General features: G+C 36.0%; 1 protein-coding gene across 1 annotated transcript in view; it reads right to left on the reverse strand.

Annotated features, from left to right (window-relative positions):
* Nucleotides 1–397: 397 nt before the first annotated feature.
* The window catches only part of tmtc4 (transmembrane O-mannosyltransferase targeting cadherins 4), a 126,766-nt gene continuing 113,094 nt past the window's right edge, over nucleotides 398–14,069 (reverse strand). Inside the window, exons 12-18 of the mRNA XM_080785147.1 lie at nucleotides 4,666–4,745; nucleotides 4,367–4,474; nucleotides 3,657–3,798; nucleotides 3,134–3,248; nucleotides 1,554–1,666; nucleotides 1,337–1,406; nucleotides 398–819 (exon numbers count right to left, since the gene is read on the reverse strand). Of these exons, the coding sequence (XP_080641273.1) occupies nucleotides 671–819; nucleotides 1,337–1,406; nucleotides 1,554–1,666; nucleotides 3,134–3,248; nucleotides 3,657–3,798; nucleotides 4,367–4,474; nucleotides 4,666–4,745 (777 nt within the window). The 3' untranslated portion in view covers nucleotides 398–670. The remainder of the gene's footprint in view (nucleotides 820–1,336; nucleotides 1,407–1,553; nucleotides 1,667–3,133; nucleotides 3,249–3,656; nucleotides 3,799–4,366; nucleotides 4,475–4,665; nucleotides 4,746–14,069) is intronic.

Raw genomic sequence — 14,069 nt, forward strand, 5'->3', positions numbered from 1 at the left:
TTTCCTTTCATTTCATTTCATATACGGGACATATGGGACTACTAAGAGACGGCCAACGCAAATAAAGTTTACGACGACGAGTCGACGACTGCGGCTCTGGAGCCACACATGCGTGGTGCTCCTCCGTCCAGCTGACATAACACGAGGTCAAAGATGAAAGTGGACGGGGTTCAATCAGGGATGAGTTCCACATGTCCTCAAGAGAGAAGGGGTCTATACAAGGAAGCACCGAGCAGCCCAGCTATACGTGACCTAAGAACACCTGCCTTTAACACGTCGTCAATCAGAAACAGATGCAAGCCAAGAGCTAATCGTGACACTCAAGACCTTCTTCTAAACTGGGACAAGATCTTTGATACTTTGTTACCTCGGGGAAAACATCAACAAACAAAGTAGATTGTTTTCATTACATTTTATAATTAGATTGTAAATGGCCCAATACAATTCATATTTACACGTGAATTGACGTTAAAAAAAAATGCCTTTAAAAATAAAAAAAAGTGCAGTGGCAATCTCATGCGCAAATCATGGTCTTTAATTTTAAAAACGCCTAAAAAAAAAATAGTACAAATCTGGAATGAGTGATGAAGACAGAAGAGGGGAGGTGTGTGTGTGTGTGTGCGTGTGTGTGTGTTTTGCGACACGCAGGGTGTTTTCCAGCGGTGCTACCTCAGGGTACGGTGCGTTTAAGCTGGTCCAGTTTGCGCCGCAGCATGTTGTAGTTGTCCCTGGTCCCGGGAGCCTCGGGGTCCAGCTGCAGAGACAGCTCATAGTGTTTCTTCGCCAGCTCCAGCTTTCCCCAGCGATGGTACAGCACGGCTGACAAGACAGACAAAACGTCATGCTGAGAACAGCGGCAATTTCAACCACTATATTTCATTCAGAAATAAAATGTCTGCATTGTGTGTGTGTGTGTGTGATCTCGGTGTATTCGTTGGTGGTCGGGAAGGAAACCACCTAACTCAATTTTTGGAGTTTTTTTTTTTTTTTTTGCTGCATAAATCAGTGCTATTGAACAGCGTTTACGTCTGTGTGTGTCGTTTCGGAAATATTGAACCAATGAAAAGTAGTAAAAAGCGCTTCAGGCAATACCTCTTAACTCCATTGGACCCTCAAACTGACTGCTAAAGCAACTAACTCCACCACCTCTCCCCCTCTCATGGAAGTAATTGACAATATATAAGTTCACAACACCAACTTTGATGAGGCAGTATTGCTTTGTTTTCAAAATATAAGGTTTTCTTCATTCCCATATATACAGTATATATATATATATATATCTTTTTACCTTATATGAAATATGGGGCAAAGTCAAAATGTGATGCGGTGGTCTTACCCAGATTGCCATGGCAACTGGCAGCATTTGGGTTGATTCTTAGAGCCTGGAGGAAGAAGCCCTCTGATTCCTGAGAGAGACACAAAACATAAGCAGAGATTTAGTGGTACACCGTGTAGATACTTTAGGACCTTATATGAAAACACATTGTATGAAATATAAATATATATATATATATTGTATGTATCAGTCAAAAGTTCCAGCTATGCCGACTGACCTTGTATTTCTGTCTCTTGCCCAGGACATTGGCCAATGAAAACATGATGGTATGGTCATTAGGGAGGAGCTTCAGAGCCTCTCGGCCAATCAGCTCGGCTTGGTCAAGGTTCCCTAAACGACGGGGGGAAATTGACAAATAAGAGGAAAAACAAAATAAATCAAAGAGATTATATATTTTGTGGCGTGTATATAACACCACAGATCGTGCAAGGTGTCTGTCTGTCCACAAGCATGTTCAGGATACTATTATTGTCAACAGCAGGGCAAAATATGATAAGACAAATAGGGTGTGCACTGCAGTACATACTCAAATTCATTTTGGATTTTGTGCAAAGACCAGGGATGTAGTTTTACACATCGAAAAACAGCAGATGGACATAATGGCCAACAATAGCCGGCATAAAGTGTGTGTCTGCTTTTATTTGTCAGTGGTGTCTAAGGCAGAGTTTTTCCCCTCTCTCCACGCATGGAGGAGCGGTTTAGTCTCCTAATTAAGGCTGAACACAAGGCCCACTGGGTTATTGATCTCTGTCACAGACCCGTCTGATGTCTGACCAGAGATGGAGGGAGGGAGGGGACACAGAAAAGACAAAGAGGGGAAAGGAGAGAGAGCAAAGTAATGCCGTGTCCTCCTGAGTCATGCCCTGACGCCCCTTACATTGCGCCGTGCAAAGAGGACACATACATGTGTGACTGTGTACGTGTGTTTGTCTGCGTGTACTTCTGTCCGAATCTACAATGATTCTTCCTCGTCTTTGTGGTACGATCAAAATGAAAAGGACGGGTGTACGGCATAGACTAGACTTGTTTTATTTATTTGGGAAAAAGGGGGGGGGGGGTGAGTGGGGAATGGGGTAGAAGTACGTCTGTCAGATTTTGGGGGGAACAAAATGTGGTGGGGGGACTCCAAGTGGGGCCGCGCCTGCCAGCGTTTGATCGGGCACACACTGGGCACTGATTGGACGACTCCTGCCACCCTCCTGGGAGACTCCGCCTCCCCCCCCCCCCCCCCCCCTCGGGAGCAGGCTTCTGACAAAACGGCTATAGCATTTGGAAATCAGAGCATTCTCCACACGGCAGGGAAGAGTGCCTTTAAAAAAAAAAAAAAAACAGTCTTGCACAAAGCTTTAATACATAAATTTCAAGCATTGCTGATTCCTGCTCTTCCGGTCTAATCACGTTGGGCCGCTTAAATGTCCTCCAAAAAAAAGGGAGAATAAGCGAGAGTAAGAGAGAGAAAGAGGAAAAAAAAGTGGGGCTGTGTGTTTCTTGGCTGTTAATGTTGGAACGGGCTGCACCCAGAACAGAGGGTTCTTTGAACTGCCGTCAACACAACACAAATAAGTGAATGTCGGCTCTTTTTTCCCATTTGTTCCAACATCAGAGAGCATTGTGACAGAGATCCTTCAACATCCTTTAACACGTTTATCCGAGTAGAGTTTTTGAACTTAATGTGTATTTAAAATTGAAATGGTTCATTGAGGAAATGCGGAAAAATCAATATACTGTAGGCATAAAACACAATGACTCGGGACTGTGTCTGAAAGGGGGTGTGGGTGTGTGTGTTCTGCTGTGTACCAGTGTTGTCTAGCAGGATGACCATGTTGTTCCAGGCAAGGCTGTGGTCCGGCTTCAGCATTGTGGCATTCCTCCAAGCATTCAGGGCATCAATGTGCCTGTTCTGGTCAGCGTACTAGCCAAAGAGGGAGACAGAGCTTTCAATATGGCATCAAAATCTACTATTATACAGAGACGATAGCAACATTGTTGCTCCATTTATTTTTCGTGAAGACAGACAAAGTTACACGATACATAGAGACAGCAAACCCATTTTGGGCGTGAACCCGTTTTGGTGTTAGCGTTACGTTATGCTTTAGCTATTGAAAAATAGCAGATCTACAAGCTACGAGCTTGTAGGTAGGTCTGCTATTTTTGAAAAACCGAAGAACGACTGACATAGAAACGTAGCTTTTTCAGAAAACTGTCAGGATGTAGAAGACATTTTTAGAATCTGATCTCAGGTCAGAATGGGTTAAGATACAGTCTAAAGTTTAGACTGTATCTTAACCCATTCTGACCAGATTCTAAACCAGCATCTCACCAGACGTCCAAGGTTGTAGTAGCAGTCGGGGTACTTTTTCCGGAAGCGAATGGCATTCCAGTAACTCTGCTCTGCCTCTTCAAATTTCTGCAGGCTGTTCTGCACTATCCCCAGGTTCATCCAAGCTGCAGCAAAATCAGACCTGCGGGAGGGGAATGTATAAAAGCACATAGTACCCAATTAGAAACGTATGTAGCACGTCTTTAGGAACAAACGTGTCACCTGGCTGGCAGACCTAGACTGTATCAGTGTTGATTTCATCGACTAAAACTAAGACGAAAAATGTTCGTCGACTACCTTTTTTCACTGACAAAAACTAAATGAAAACTAAGCTACGATAAAACTAAGACTAAATATACTGACAATTTCATCAAGAAATAAAAACTAGACTAAAATGTTAGGAAGGGAATAGTGGACAAGAGATCCAGTATAAGTCATTTTACACTCTACAAGCTCACAACGCGTCGCAGCGTGAGCTTGTAGATCGGATATTTTAGTCGACTAAATCACCTGTAGATTTAGTCGACTAAAATCTCATGACATTTAGTCGACTAAAACTAAACTAACACTAACACATTCCAGGTGACTAAAACTAATTGAAAACTATTCAAGAGACTAAAACTAAAATAGAAATTTGCTGCCAAAAACAACACTGGACTGTATGTAACGTATATCTGCACTGGATTGCTCTGCATTGTTTTTACACCTACTGGATGGTAACCGCTTTAGACAGAAGCTGCTCTGCCTCCACCAGCTCGTTCCTCTCCTTCAGGATGTTGCCCAGGTTGTTCATGGCGTGGACGTATGTAGGGTGCAACCTGACAAGAAGGAATATAAAGACGTCAATGTGGAAGGCGACTTTCTAATGTTGTAACACACACACACACACACACCGCCTGGAAGCAGGTTTTCACTATTGACTTTGCACTTGCAGTAAAAGTTGTATTGCTGTCCTGCCTGAGAAACATACATTCAACAATACTAATTTGACTTGATTGAAAATGCATACCTGACTGCTTCTCTGTAGTATTTGATGGCAGCACTAGTGTTTCCTCTGTCAGCCAGGTTCTTGCCCACGTTGTAATGGACCTAAGGGTTAAAACATTGACAGTTACCTGTACTGTAAAGTCAAAACATCACAATGTCCACTTGGCTAACTTTACGGAAGCCATTCAGTTTGTATAATGCAAACTAATCTTAATTTTAGACAATGTTCCCGACATATAGGCTACATCTCCTGGACCCTGACTTCCCTGCTCCTGTCATAAGAACCAGATAAAAACCACCCAACTCACCCACATTGCAAAAAACACTTTATAATGTTTTTTCAACCTGGTGATGTATGCACTGTTGTGGGAAATATGAAGACTCAAATCTATATAGTATATGGTTCCATGCTAATCTGTCTGGTCGTGTCTGTGAGCAACGACACCTTGGCCTGAAAGCCTGTCTCAATCCACTCAAGTTGTATGTAAAAGGCTGTCACACCTATTGTTTGTTAGGAGACCCTGCTGGGCCTGAATAGGTATCACTAGGTAGTTCCTGTCTCAGGAGGAGTGGTAATAGCCAAGACAGCCATTGTATTGGGGTATAAGAAAGGACCTAGAGGGAAGCTCGGGAGACTGGTGGGAGCAAGACCACGAGAGAGAGATGGAACTGAGAGATGTTGTTTGCTTCTTGCTGTTCTTCTGAATAAACTTCTAAGATATACATTCACCCGGATGGACATTATATTGATTTCCATAACAGCACAGAAAAATACCTAAACAGATGAGGGGTTTGGAATGACATATTGACACAGTTGGCTTCGGTCGGAAGGCACAGCAGCTAGTCTGCACTTTTGGTTGTTGAAAAACAGCTTCTAACCATTATTTGACACTTTGGTTGTTGAGAAACAGCTCCTAAAACATTATTTTACACTTTTGGTTGTTGAGAAACAGCTCCTAAAACATTATTTGACACTTTTGGTTGTTGAAAAACAGCTTCTAACCATTATTTGACACTTTGGTTGTTGAGAAACAGCTCCTAAAACATTATTTTACACTTTTGGTTATTGAGAAACAGCTCCTAAAACATTATTTGACACTTTTGGTTGTTGAAAAACAGCTTCTAACAATTATTTGACACTTTGGTTGTTGAGAAACAGCTCCTAAAACATTATTTTACACTTTTGGTTGTTGAGAAACAGCTCCTAAAACATTATTTGACACTTTTGGTTGTTGAAAAACAGCTTCTAACCATTATTTGACACTTTGGTTGTTGAGAAACAGCTCCTAAAACATTATTTTACACTTTTGGTTATTGAGAAACAGCTCCTAAAACATTATTTGACACTTTTGGTTGTTGAAAAACAGCTTCTAACAATTATTTGACACTTTGGTTGTTGAGAAACAGCTCCTAAAACATTATTTTACACTTTTGGTTGTTGAGAAACAGCTCCTAAAACATTATTTGACACTTTTGGTTGTTGAAAAACAGCTTCTAACCATTATTTGACACTTTGGTTGTTGAGAAACAGCTCCTAAAACATTATTTTACACTTTTGGTTGTTGAGAAACAGCTCCTAAAACATTATTTGACACTTTTGGTTGTTGAAAAACAGCTTCTAACCATTATTTGACACTTTGGTTGTTGAGAAACAGCTCCTAAAACATTATTTTACACTTTTGGTTATTGAGAAACAGCTCCTAAAACATTATTTGACACTTTTGGTTGTTGAAAAACAGCTTCTAACCATTATTTGACACTTTGGTTGTTGAGAAACAGCTCCTAAACCATTATTTTACACTTTTGGTTATTGAGAAACAGCTCCTAAAACATTATTTGACACTTTTGGTTGTTGAAAAACAGCTTCTAACCATTATTTGACACTTTGGTTGTTGAGAAAAAGCTCATAAAACATTATTTTACACTTTTGGTTGTTGAGAAACAGCTCCTAAAACATTATTTGACACTTTTGGTTGTTGAAAAACAGCTTCTAACCATTATTTGACACTTTGGTTGTTGAGAAACAGCTCCTAAAACATTATTTTACACTTTTGGTTATTGAGAAACAGCTCCTAAAACATTATTTGACACTTTTGGTTGTTGAAAAACAGCTTCTAACCATTATTTGACACTTTGGTTGTTGAGAAACAGCTCATAAAACATTATTTGACACTTTTGGTTGTTGAAAAACAGCTTCTAACCATTATTTGACACTTTGGTTGTTGAGAAACAGCTCCTAAAACATTATTTTACACTTTTGGTTGTTGAGAAACAGCTCCTAAAACATTATTTTACACTTTTGGTTGTTGAAAAACAGCTTCTAACCATTATTTGACACTTTGGTTGTTGAGAAACAGCTCCTAAAACATTATTTTACACTTTTGGTTATTGAGAAACAGCTCCTAAAACATTATTTGACACTTTTGGTTGTTGAAAAACAGCTTCTAACCATTATTTGACACTTTGGTTGTTGAGAAACAGCTCATAAAACATTATTTTACACTTTTGGTTGTTGAGAAACAGCTCCTAAAACATTATTTGACACTTTTGGTTGTTAAAAAACAGCTTCTAACCATTATTTGACACTTTGGTTGTTGAGAAACAGCTCCTAAAACATTATTTTACACTTTTGGTTGTTGAGAAACAGCTCCTAAAACATTATTTGACACTTTTGGTTGTTGAAAAACAGCTTCTAACCATTATTTGACACTTTGGTTGTTGAGAAACAGCTCCTAAAACATTATTTTACACTTTTGGTTATTGAGAAACAGCTCCTAAAACATTATTTGACACTTTTGGTTGTTGAAAAACAGCTTCTAACCATTATTTGACACTTTGGTTGTTGAGAAACAGCTCATAAAACATTATTTTACACTTTTGGTTGTTGAGAAACAGCTCCTAAAACATTATTTGACACTTTTGGTTGTTGAAAAACAGCTTCTAACCATTATTTGACACTTTGGTTGTTGAGAAACAGCTCCTAAAACATTATTTTACACTTTTGGTTGTTGAGAAACAGCTCCTAAAACATTATTTGACACTTTTGGTTGTTGAAAAACAGCTTCTAACCATTATTTGACACTTTGGTTGTTGAGAAACAGCTCCTAAAACATTATTTTACACTTTTGGTTATTGAGAAACAGCTCCTAAAACATTATTTGACACTTTTGGTTGTTGAAAAACAGCTTCTAACAATTATTTGACACTTTGGTTGTTGAGAAACAGCTCCTAAAACATTATTTTACACTTTTGGTTGTTGAGAAACGGCTCCTAAAACATTATTTGACACTTTTGGTTGTTGAAAAACAGCTTCTAACCATTATTTGACACTTTGGTTGTTGAGAAACAGCTCCTAAAACATTATTTTACACTTTTGGTTGTTGAGAAACAGCTCCTAAAACATTATTTGACACTTTTGGTTGTTGAAAAACAGCTTCTAACCATTATTTGACACTTTGGTTGTTGAGAAACAGCTCCTAAAACATTATTTTACACTTTTGGTTGTTGAGAAACAGCTCCTAAAACATTATTTGACACTTTTGGTTGTTGAAAAACAGCTTCTAACCATTATTTGACACTTTGGTTGTTGAGAAACAGCTCATAAAACATTATTTTACACTTTGGGAGGCAAATTATTTTGGGAGGCAAATTATTTTGGGAGGCAAATTATTTTGGGAGGCAAATTATTTTGGCAAATTATTTTGGCAAATTATTTTGGCAAATTATTTTGGCAAATTATTTTGGGAGGCAAATTATTTTGGCAAATTATTTTGGGAGGCAAATTATTTTGGCAAATTATTTTGGGAGGCAAATTATTTTGGCAAATTATTTTGGGAGGCAAATTATTTTGGCAAATTATTTTGGGAGGCAAATTATTTTGGGAGGCAAATTATTTTGGGAGGCAAATTCTTTTGGCAAATCATTTTGGGAGGCAAATTATTTTGGCAAATTATTTTGGGAGGCAAATTATTTTGGGAGGCAAATTATTTTGGGAGGCAAATTATTTTGGAAATTTATTTTGGGAGGCAAATTATTTTGGCAAATTATTTTGGCAAATTATTTTGGGAGGCAAAAAATTTTGGGAGGCAAATTATTTTGGGAGGCAAATTATTTTGGCAAATTATTTTGGGAGGCAAATTATTTTGGCAAATTATTTTGGGAGGCAAATTATTTTGGCAAATTATTTTGGGAGGCAAATTATTTTGGGAGGCAAATATTATTTTGGGAGGCAAATTATTTTGGGAGGCAAATTATTTTGGCAAATTATTTTGGGAGGCAAATTATTTTGGCAAATTATTTTGGGAGGCAAATTATTTTGGCAAATTATTTTGGGAGGCAAATTATTTTGGCAAATTATTTTGGGAGGCAAATTATTTTGGGAGGCAAATTCTTTTGGCAAATTCTTTTGGGAGGCAAATTCTTTTGGCAAATTAATAATAATAATCCCAAAATAATTTGCCTCCCAAAATAATTTGCCAAAATAATTTGCCTCCCAAAATAATTTGCCAAAATAATTTGCCTGCCAAAATAATTTGCCTCCCAAAATAATTTGCCAAAATAATTTGCATCCCAAAATAATTTGCCTCCCAAAATAATTTGCCAAAATAATTTGCCTCCCAAAATAATTTCCCAAAATAATTTGCCTCCCAAAATAAATTGCCTCCCAAAATAATTAGCCAAAATAATTTGCCTCCCAAAATAATTTGCCAAAATAATTTGCCAAAATAATTTGCCTCCCAAAATAATTTGCCTCCCAAAATAATTTGCCAAAATAATTTGCCTCCCAAAATAATTTGCCTCCCAAAATTATTTGCCAAAATTATTTGCCTCCCAAAATTATTTGCCAAAATAATTTGCCTCCCAAAATAATTTGCCTCCCAAAATAATTTGCCAAAGAAACAGCTCCTAAAACATTATTTTACACTTTTGGTTGTTGAGAAACAGCTCCTAAAACATTATTTGACACTTTTGGTTGTTGAAAAACAGATTCTAACCATTATTTGACACTTTGGTTGTTGAGAAACCGCTCCTAAAACATTATTTTACACTTTTGGTTGTTGAGAAACAGCTCGTAAAACATTATTTGACACTTTTGGTTGTTGAAAAACAGCTTCTAACCATTATTTGACACTTTGGTTGTTGAGAAACAGCTCATAAAACATTATTTTACACTTTTGGTTGTTGAGAAACAGCTCCTAAAACATTATTTGACACTTTTGGTTGTTGAAAAACAGCTTCTAACCATTATTTGACACTTTGGTTGTTGAGAAACAGCTCCTAAAACATTATTTTACACTTTTGGTTGTTGAGAAACAGCTCCTAAAACATTATTTGACACTTTTGGTTGTTGAAAAACAGCTTCTAACCATTATTTGACACTTTGGTTGTTGAGAAACAGCTCCTAAAACATTATTTTACACTTTTGGTTGTTGAGAAACAGCTCCTAAAACATTATTTGACACTTTTGGTTGTTGAAAAACAGCTTCTAACCATTATTTGACACTTTGGTTGTTGAGAAACAGCTCCTAAAACATTATTTTACACTTTTGGTTATTGAGAAACAGCTCCTAAAACATTATTTGACACTTTTGGTTGTTGAAAAACAGCTTCTAACCATTATTTGACACTTTGGTTGTTGAGAAACAGCTCCTAAACCATTATTTTACACTTTTGGTTATTGAGAAACAGCTCCTAAAACATTATTTGACACTTTTGGTTGTTGAAAAACAGCTTCTAACCATTATTTGACACTTTGGTTGTTGAGAAAAAGCTCATAAAACATTATTTTACACTTTTGGTTGTTGAGAAACAGCTCCTAAAACATTATTTGACACTTTTGGTTGTTGAAAAACAGCTTCTAACCATTATTTGACACTTTGGTTGTTGAGAAACAGCTCCTAAAACATTATTTTACACTTTTGGTTATTGAGAAACAGCTCCTAAAACATTATTTGACACTTTTGGTTGTTGAAAAACAGCTTCTAACCATTATTTGACACTTTGGTTGTTGAGAAACAGCTCATAAAACATTATTTGACACTTTTGGTTGTTGAAAAACAGCTTCTAACCATTATTTGACACTTTGGTTGTTGAGAAACAGCTCCTAAAACATTATTTTACACTTTTGGTTGTTGAGAAACAGCTCCTAAAACATTATTTGACACTTTTGGTTGTTGAAAAACAGCTTCTAACCATTATTTGACACTTTGGTTGTTGAGAAACAGCTCCTAAAACATTATTTTACACTTTTGGTTATTGAGAAACAGCTCCTAAAACATTATTTGACACTTTTGGTTGTTGAAAAACAGCTTCTAACCATTATTTGACACTTTGGTTGTTGAGAAACAGCTCATAAAACATTATTTTACACTTTTGGTTGTTGAGAAACAGCTCCTAAAACATTATTTGACACTTTTGGTTGTTAAAAAACAGCTTCTAACCATTATTTGACACTTTGGTTGTTGAGAAACAGCTCCTAAAACATTATTTTACACTTTTGGTTGTTGAGAAACAGCTCCTAAAACATTATTTGACACTTTTGGTTGTTGAAAAACAGCTTCTAACCATTATTTGACACTTTGGTTGTTGAGAAACAGCTCATAAAACATTATTTTACACTTTTGGTTGTTGAGAAACAGCTCCTAAAACATTATTTGACACTTTTGGTTGTTGAAAAACAGCTTCTAACCATTATTTGACACTTTGGTTGTTGAGAAACAGCTCATAAAACATTATTTTACACTTTGGGAGGCAAATTATTTTGGGAGGCAAATTATTTTGGGAGGCAAATTATTTTGGCAAATTATTTTGGGAGGCAAATTATTTTGGCAAATTATTTTGGGAGGCAAATTATTTTGGCAAATTATTTTGGGAGGCAAATTATTTTGGGAGGCAAATTATTTTGGCAAATTATTTTGGGAGGCAAATTATTTTGGCAAATTATTTTGGGAGGCAAATTATTTTGGGAGGCAAATTATTTTGGCAAATTATTTTGGCAAATTATTTTGGGAGGCAAATTATTTTGGGAGGCAAATTATTTTGGCAAATTATTTTGGGAGGCAAATAATTTTGGGAGGCAAATAATTTTGGGAGGCAAATTATTTTGGCAAATTATTTTGGGAGGCAAATTATTTTGGGAGGCAAATTATTTTGGCAAATTATTTTGGGAGGCAAATTAGCCATTTGGGAGGCAAATTATTTTGGCAAATTATTTTGGGAGGCAAATTATTTTGGGAGGCAAATTATTTTGGGAGGCAAATTCTTTTGGCAAATTATTTTGGGAGGCAAATTATTTTGGCAAATTATTTTGGGAGGCAAATTATTTTGGGAGGCAAATTATTTTGGCAAATTATTTTGGGAGGCAAATTATTTTGGGAGGCAAATTATTTTGGAAATTTATTTTGGGAGGCAAATTATTTTGGCAAATTATTTTGGGAGGCAAATTATTTTGGCAAATTATTTTGGGAGGCAAATAATTTTGGGAGGCAAATTATTTTGGGAGGCAAATTATTTTGGCAAATTATTTTGGGAGGCAAATTATTTTGGGAGGCAAATTATTTTGGGAGGCAAATTATTTTGGCAAATTATTTTGGGAGGCAAATTATTTTGGCAAATTATTTTGGGAGGCAAATTATTTTGGGAGGCAAATATTATTTTGGGAGGCAAATTATTTTGGGAGGCAAATTATTTTGGCAAATTATTTTGGGAGGCAAATTATTTTGGCAAATTATTTTGGGAGGCAAATTATTTTGGCAAATTATTTTGGGAGGCAAATTATTTTGGCAAATTATTTTGGGAGGCAAATTATTTTGGCAAATTATTTTGGGAGGCAAATTCTTTTGGCAAATTATTTTGTGAGGCAAATTCTTTTGGCAAATTAATAATAATCCCAAAATAATTTGCCTCCCAAAATAATTTGCCAAAATAATTTGCCTGCCAAAATAATTTGCCTCCCAAAATAATTTGCCAAAATAATTTGCATCCCAAAATAATTTGCCTCCCAAAATAATTTGCCAAAATAATTTGCCTCCCAAAATAATTTCCCAAAATAATTTGCCTCCCAAAATAATTTGCCTCCCAAAATAATTAGCCAAAATAATTTGCCTCCCAAAATAATTTGCCAAAATAATTTGCCAAAATAATTTGCCTCCCAAAATAATTTGCCAAAATAATTTGCCTCCCAAAATAATTTGCCTCCCAAAATAATTTGCCAAAATAATTTGCCTCCCAAAATAATTTGCCTCCCAAAATAATTTGCCAAAATAATTTGCCTGCCAAAATAATTTGCCTCCCAAAATAATTTGCCAAAATAATTTGCCTCCCAAAATAATTTGCCAAAATAATTTGCCTCCCAAAATAATTTCCCAAAATAATTTGCCTCCCAAAATAAATTGCCTCCCAAAATAATTAGCCAAAATAATTTGCCTCCCAAAATAATTTGCCAAAATAATTTGCCAAAATAATTTGCCTCCCAAAATAATTTGCCTCCCAAAATAATTTGCCTCCCAAAATAATTTGCCAAAATAATTTGCCAAAATAATTTGCCTCCCAAAATAATTTGCCTCCCAAAATAATTTGCCTCCCAAAATAATTTGCCTCCCAAAATTATTTGCCTCCCAAAATTATTTGCCAAAATAATTTGCCTCCCAAAATAATTTGCCTCCCAAAATAATTTGCCAAAGAAACAGCTCCTAAAACATTATTTTACACTTTTGGTTGTTGAGAAACAGCTCCTAAAACATTATTTGACACTTTTGGTTGTTAAAAAACAGCTTCTAACCATTATTTGACACTTTGGTTGTTGAGAAACAGCTCCTAAAACATTATTTTACACTTTTGGTTGTTGAGAAACAGCTCCTAAAACATTATTTGACACTTTTGGTTGTTGAAAAACAGCTTCTAACCATTATTTGACACTTTGGTTGTTGAGAAACAGCTCATAAAACATTATTTTACACTTTTGGTTGTTGAGAAACAGCTCCTAAAACATTATTTGACACTTTTGGTTGTTGAAAAACAGCTTCTAACCATTATTTGACACTTTGGTTGTTGAGAAACAGCTCATAAAACATTATTTTACACTTTGGGAGGCAAATTATTTTGGGAGGCAAATTATTTTGGGAGGCAAATTATTTTGGCAAATTATTTTGGGAGGCAAATTATTTTGGCAAATTATTTTGGGAGGCAAATTATTTTGGCAAATTATTTTGGGAGGCAAATTATTTTGGGAGGCAAATTATTTTGGCAAATTATTTTGGGAGGCAAATTATTTTGGCAAATTATTTTGGCAAATTATTTTGGGAGGCAAATTATTTTGGGAGGCAAATTATTTTGGCAAATTATTTTGGGAGGCAAATTATTTTGGGAGGCAAATTATTTTGGCAAATTATTTTGGGAGGCAAATAATTTTGGGAGGCAAATAATTTT

Source organism: Protomyctophum bolini, assembly GCF_963924005.1.
Source record: "Protomyctophum bolini genome assembly, chromosome: 16".
In the NCBI taxonomy this organism is placed as follows: domain Eukaryota; kingdom Metazoa; phylum Chordata; class Actinopteri; order Myctophiformes; family Myctophidae; genus Protomyctophum; species Protomyctophum bolini.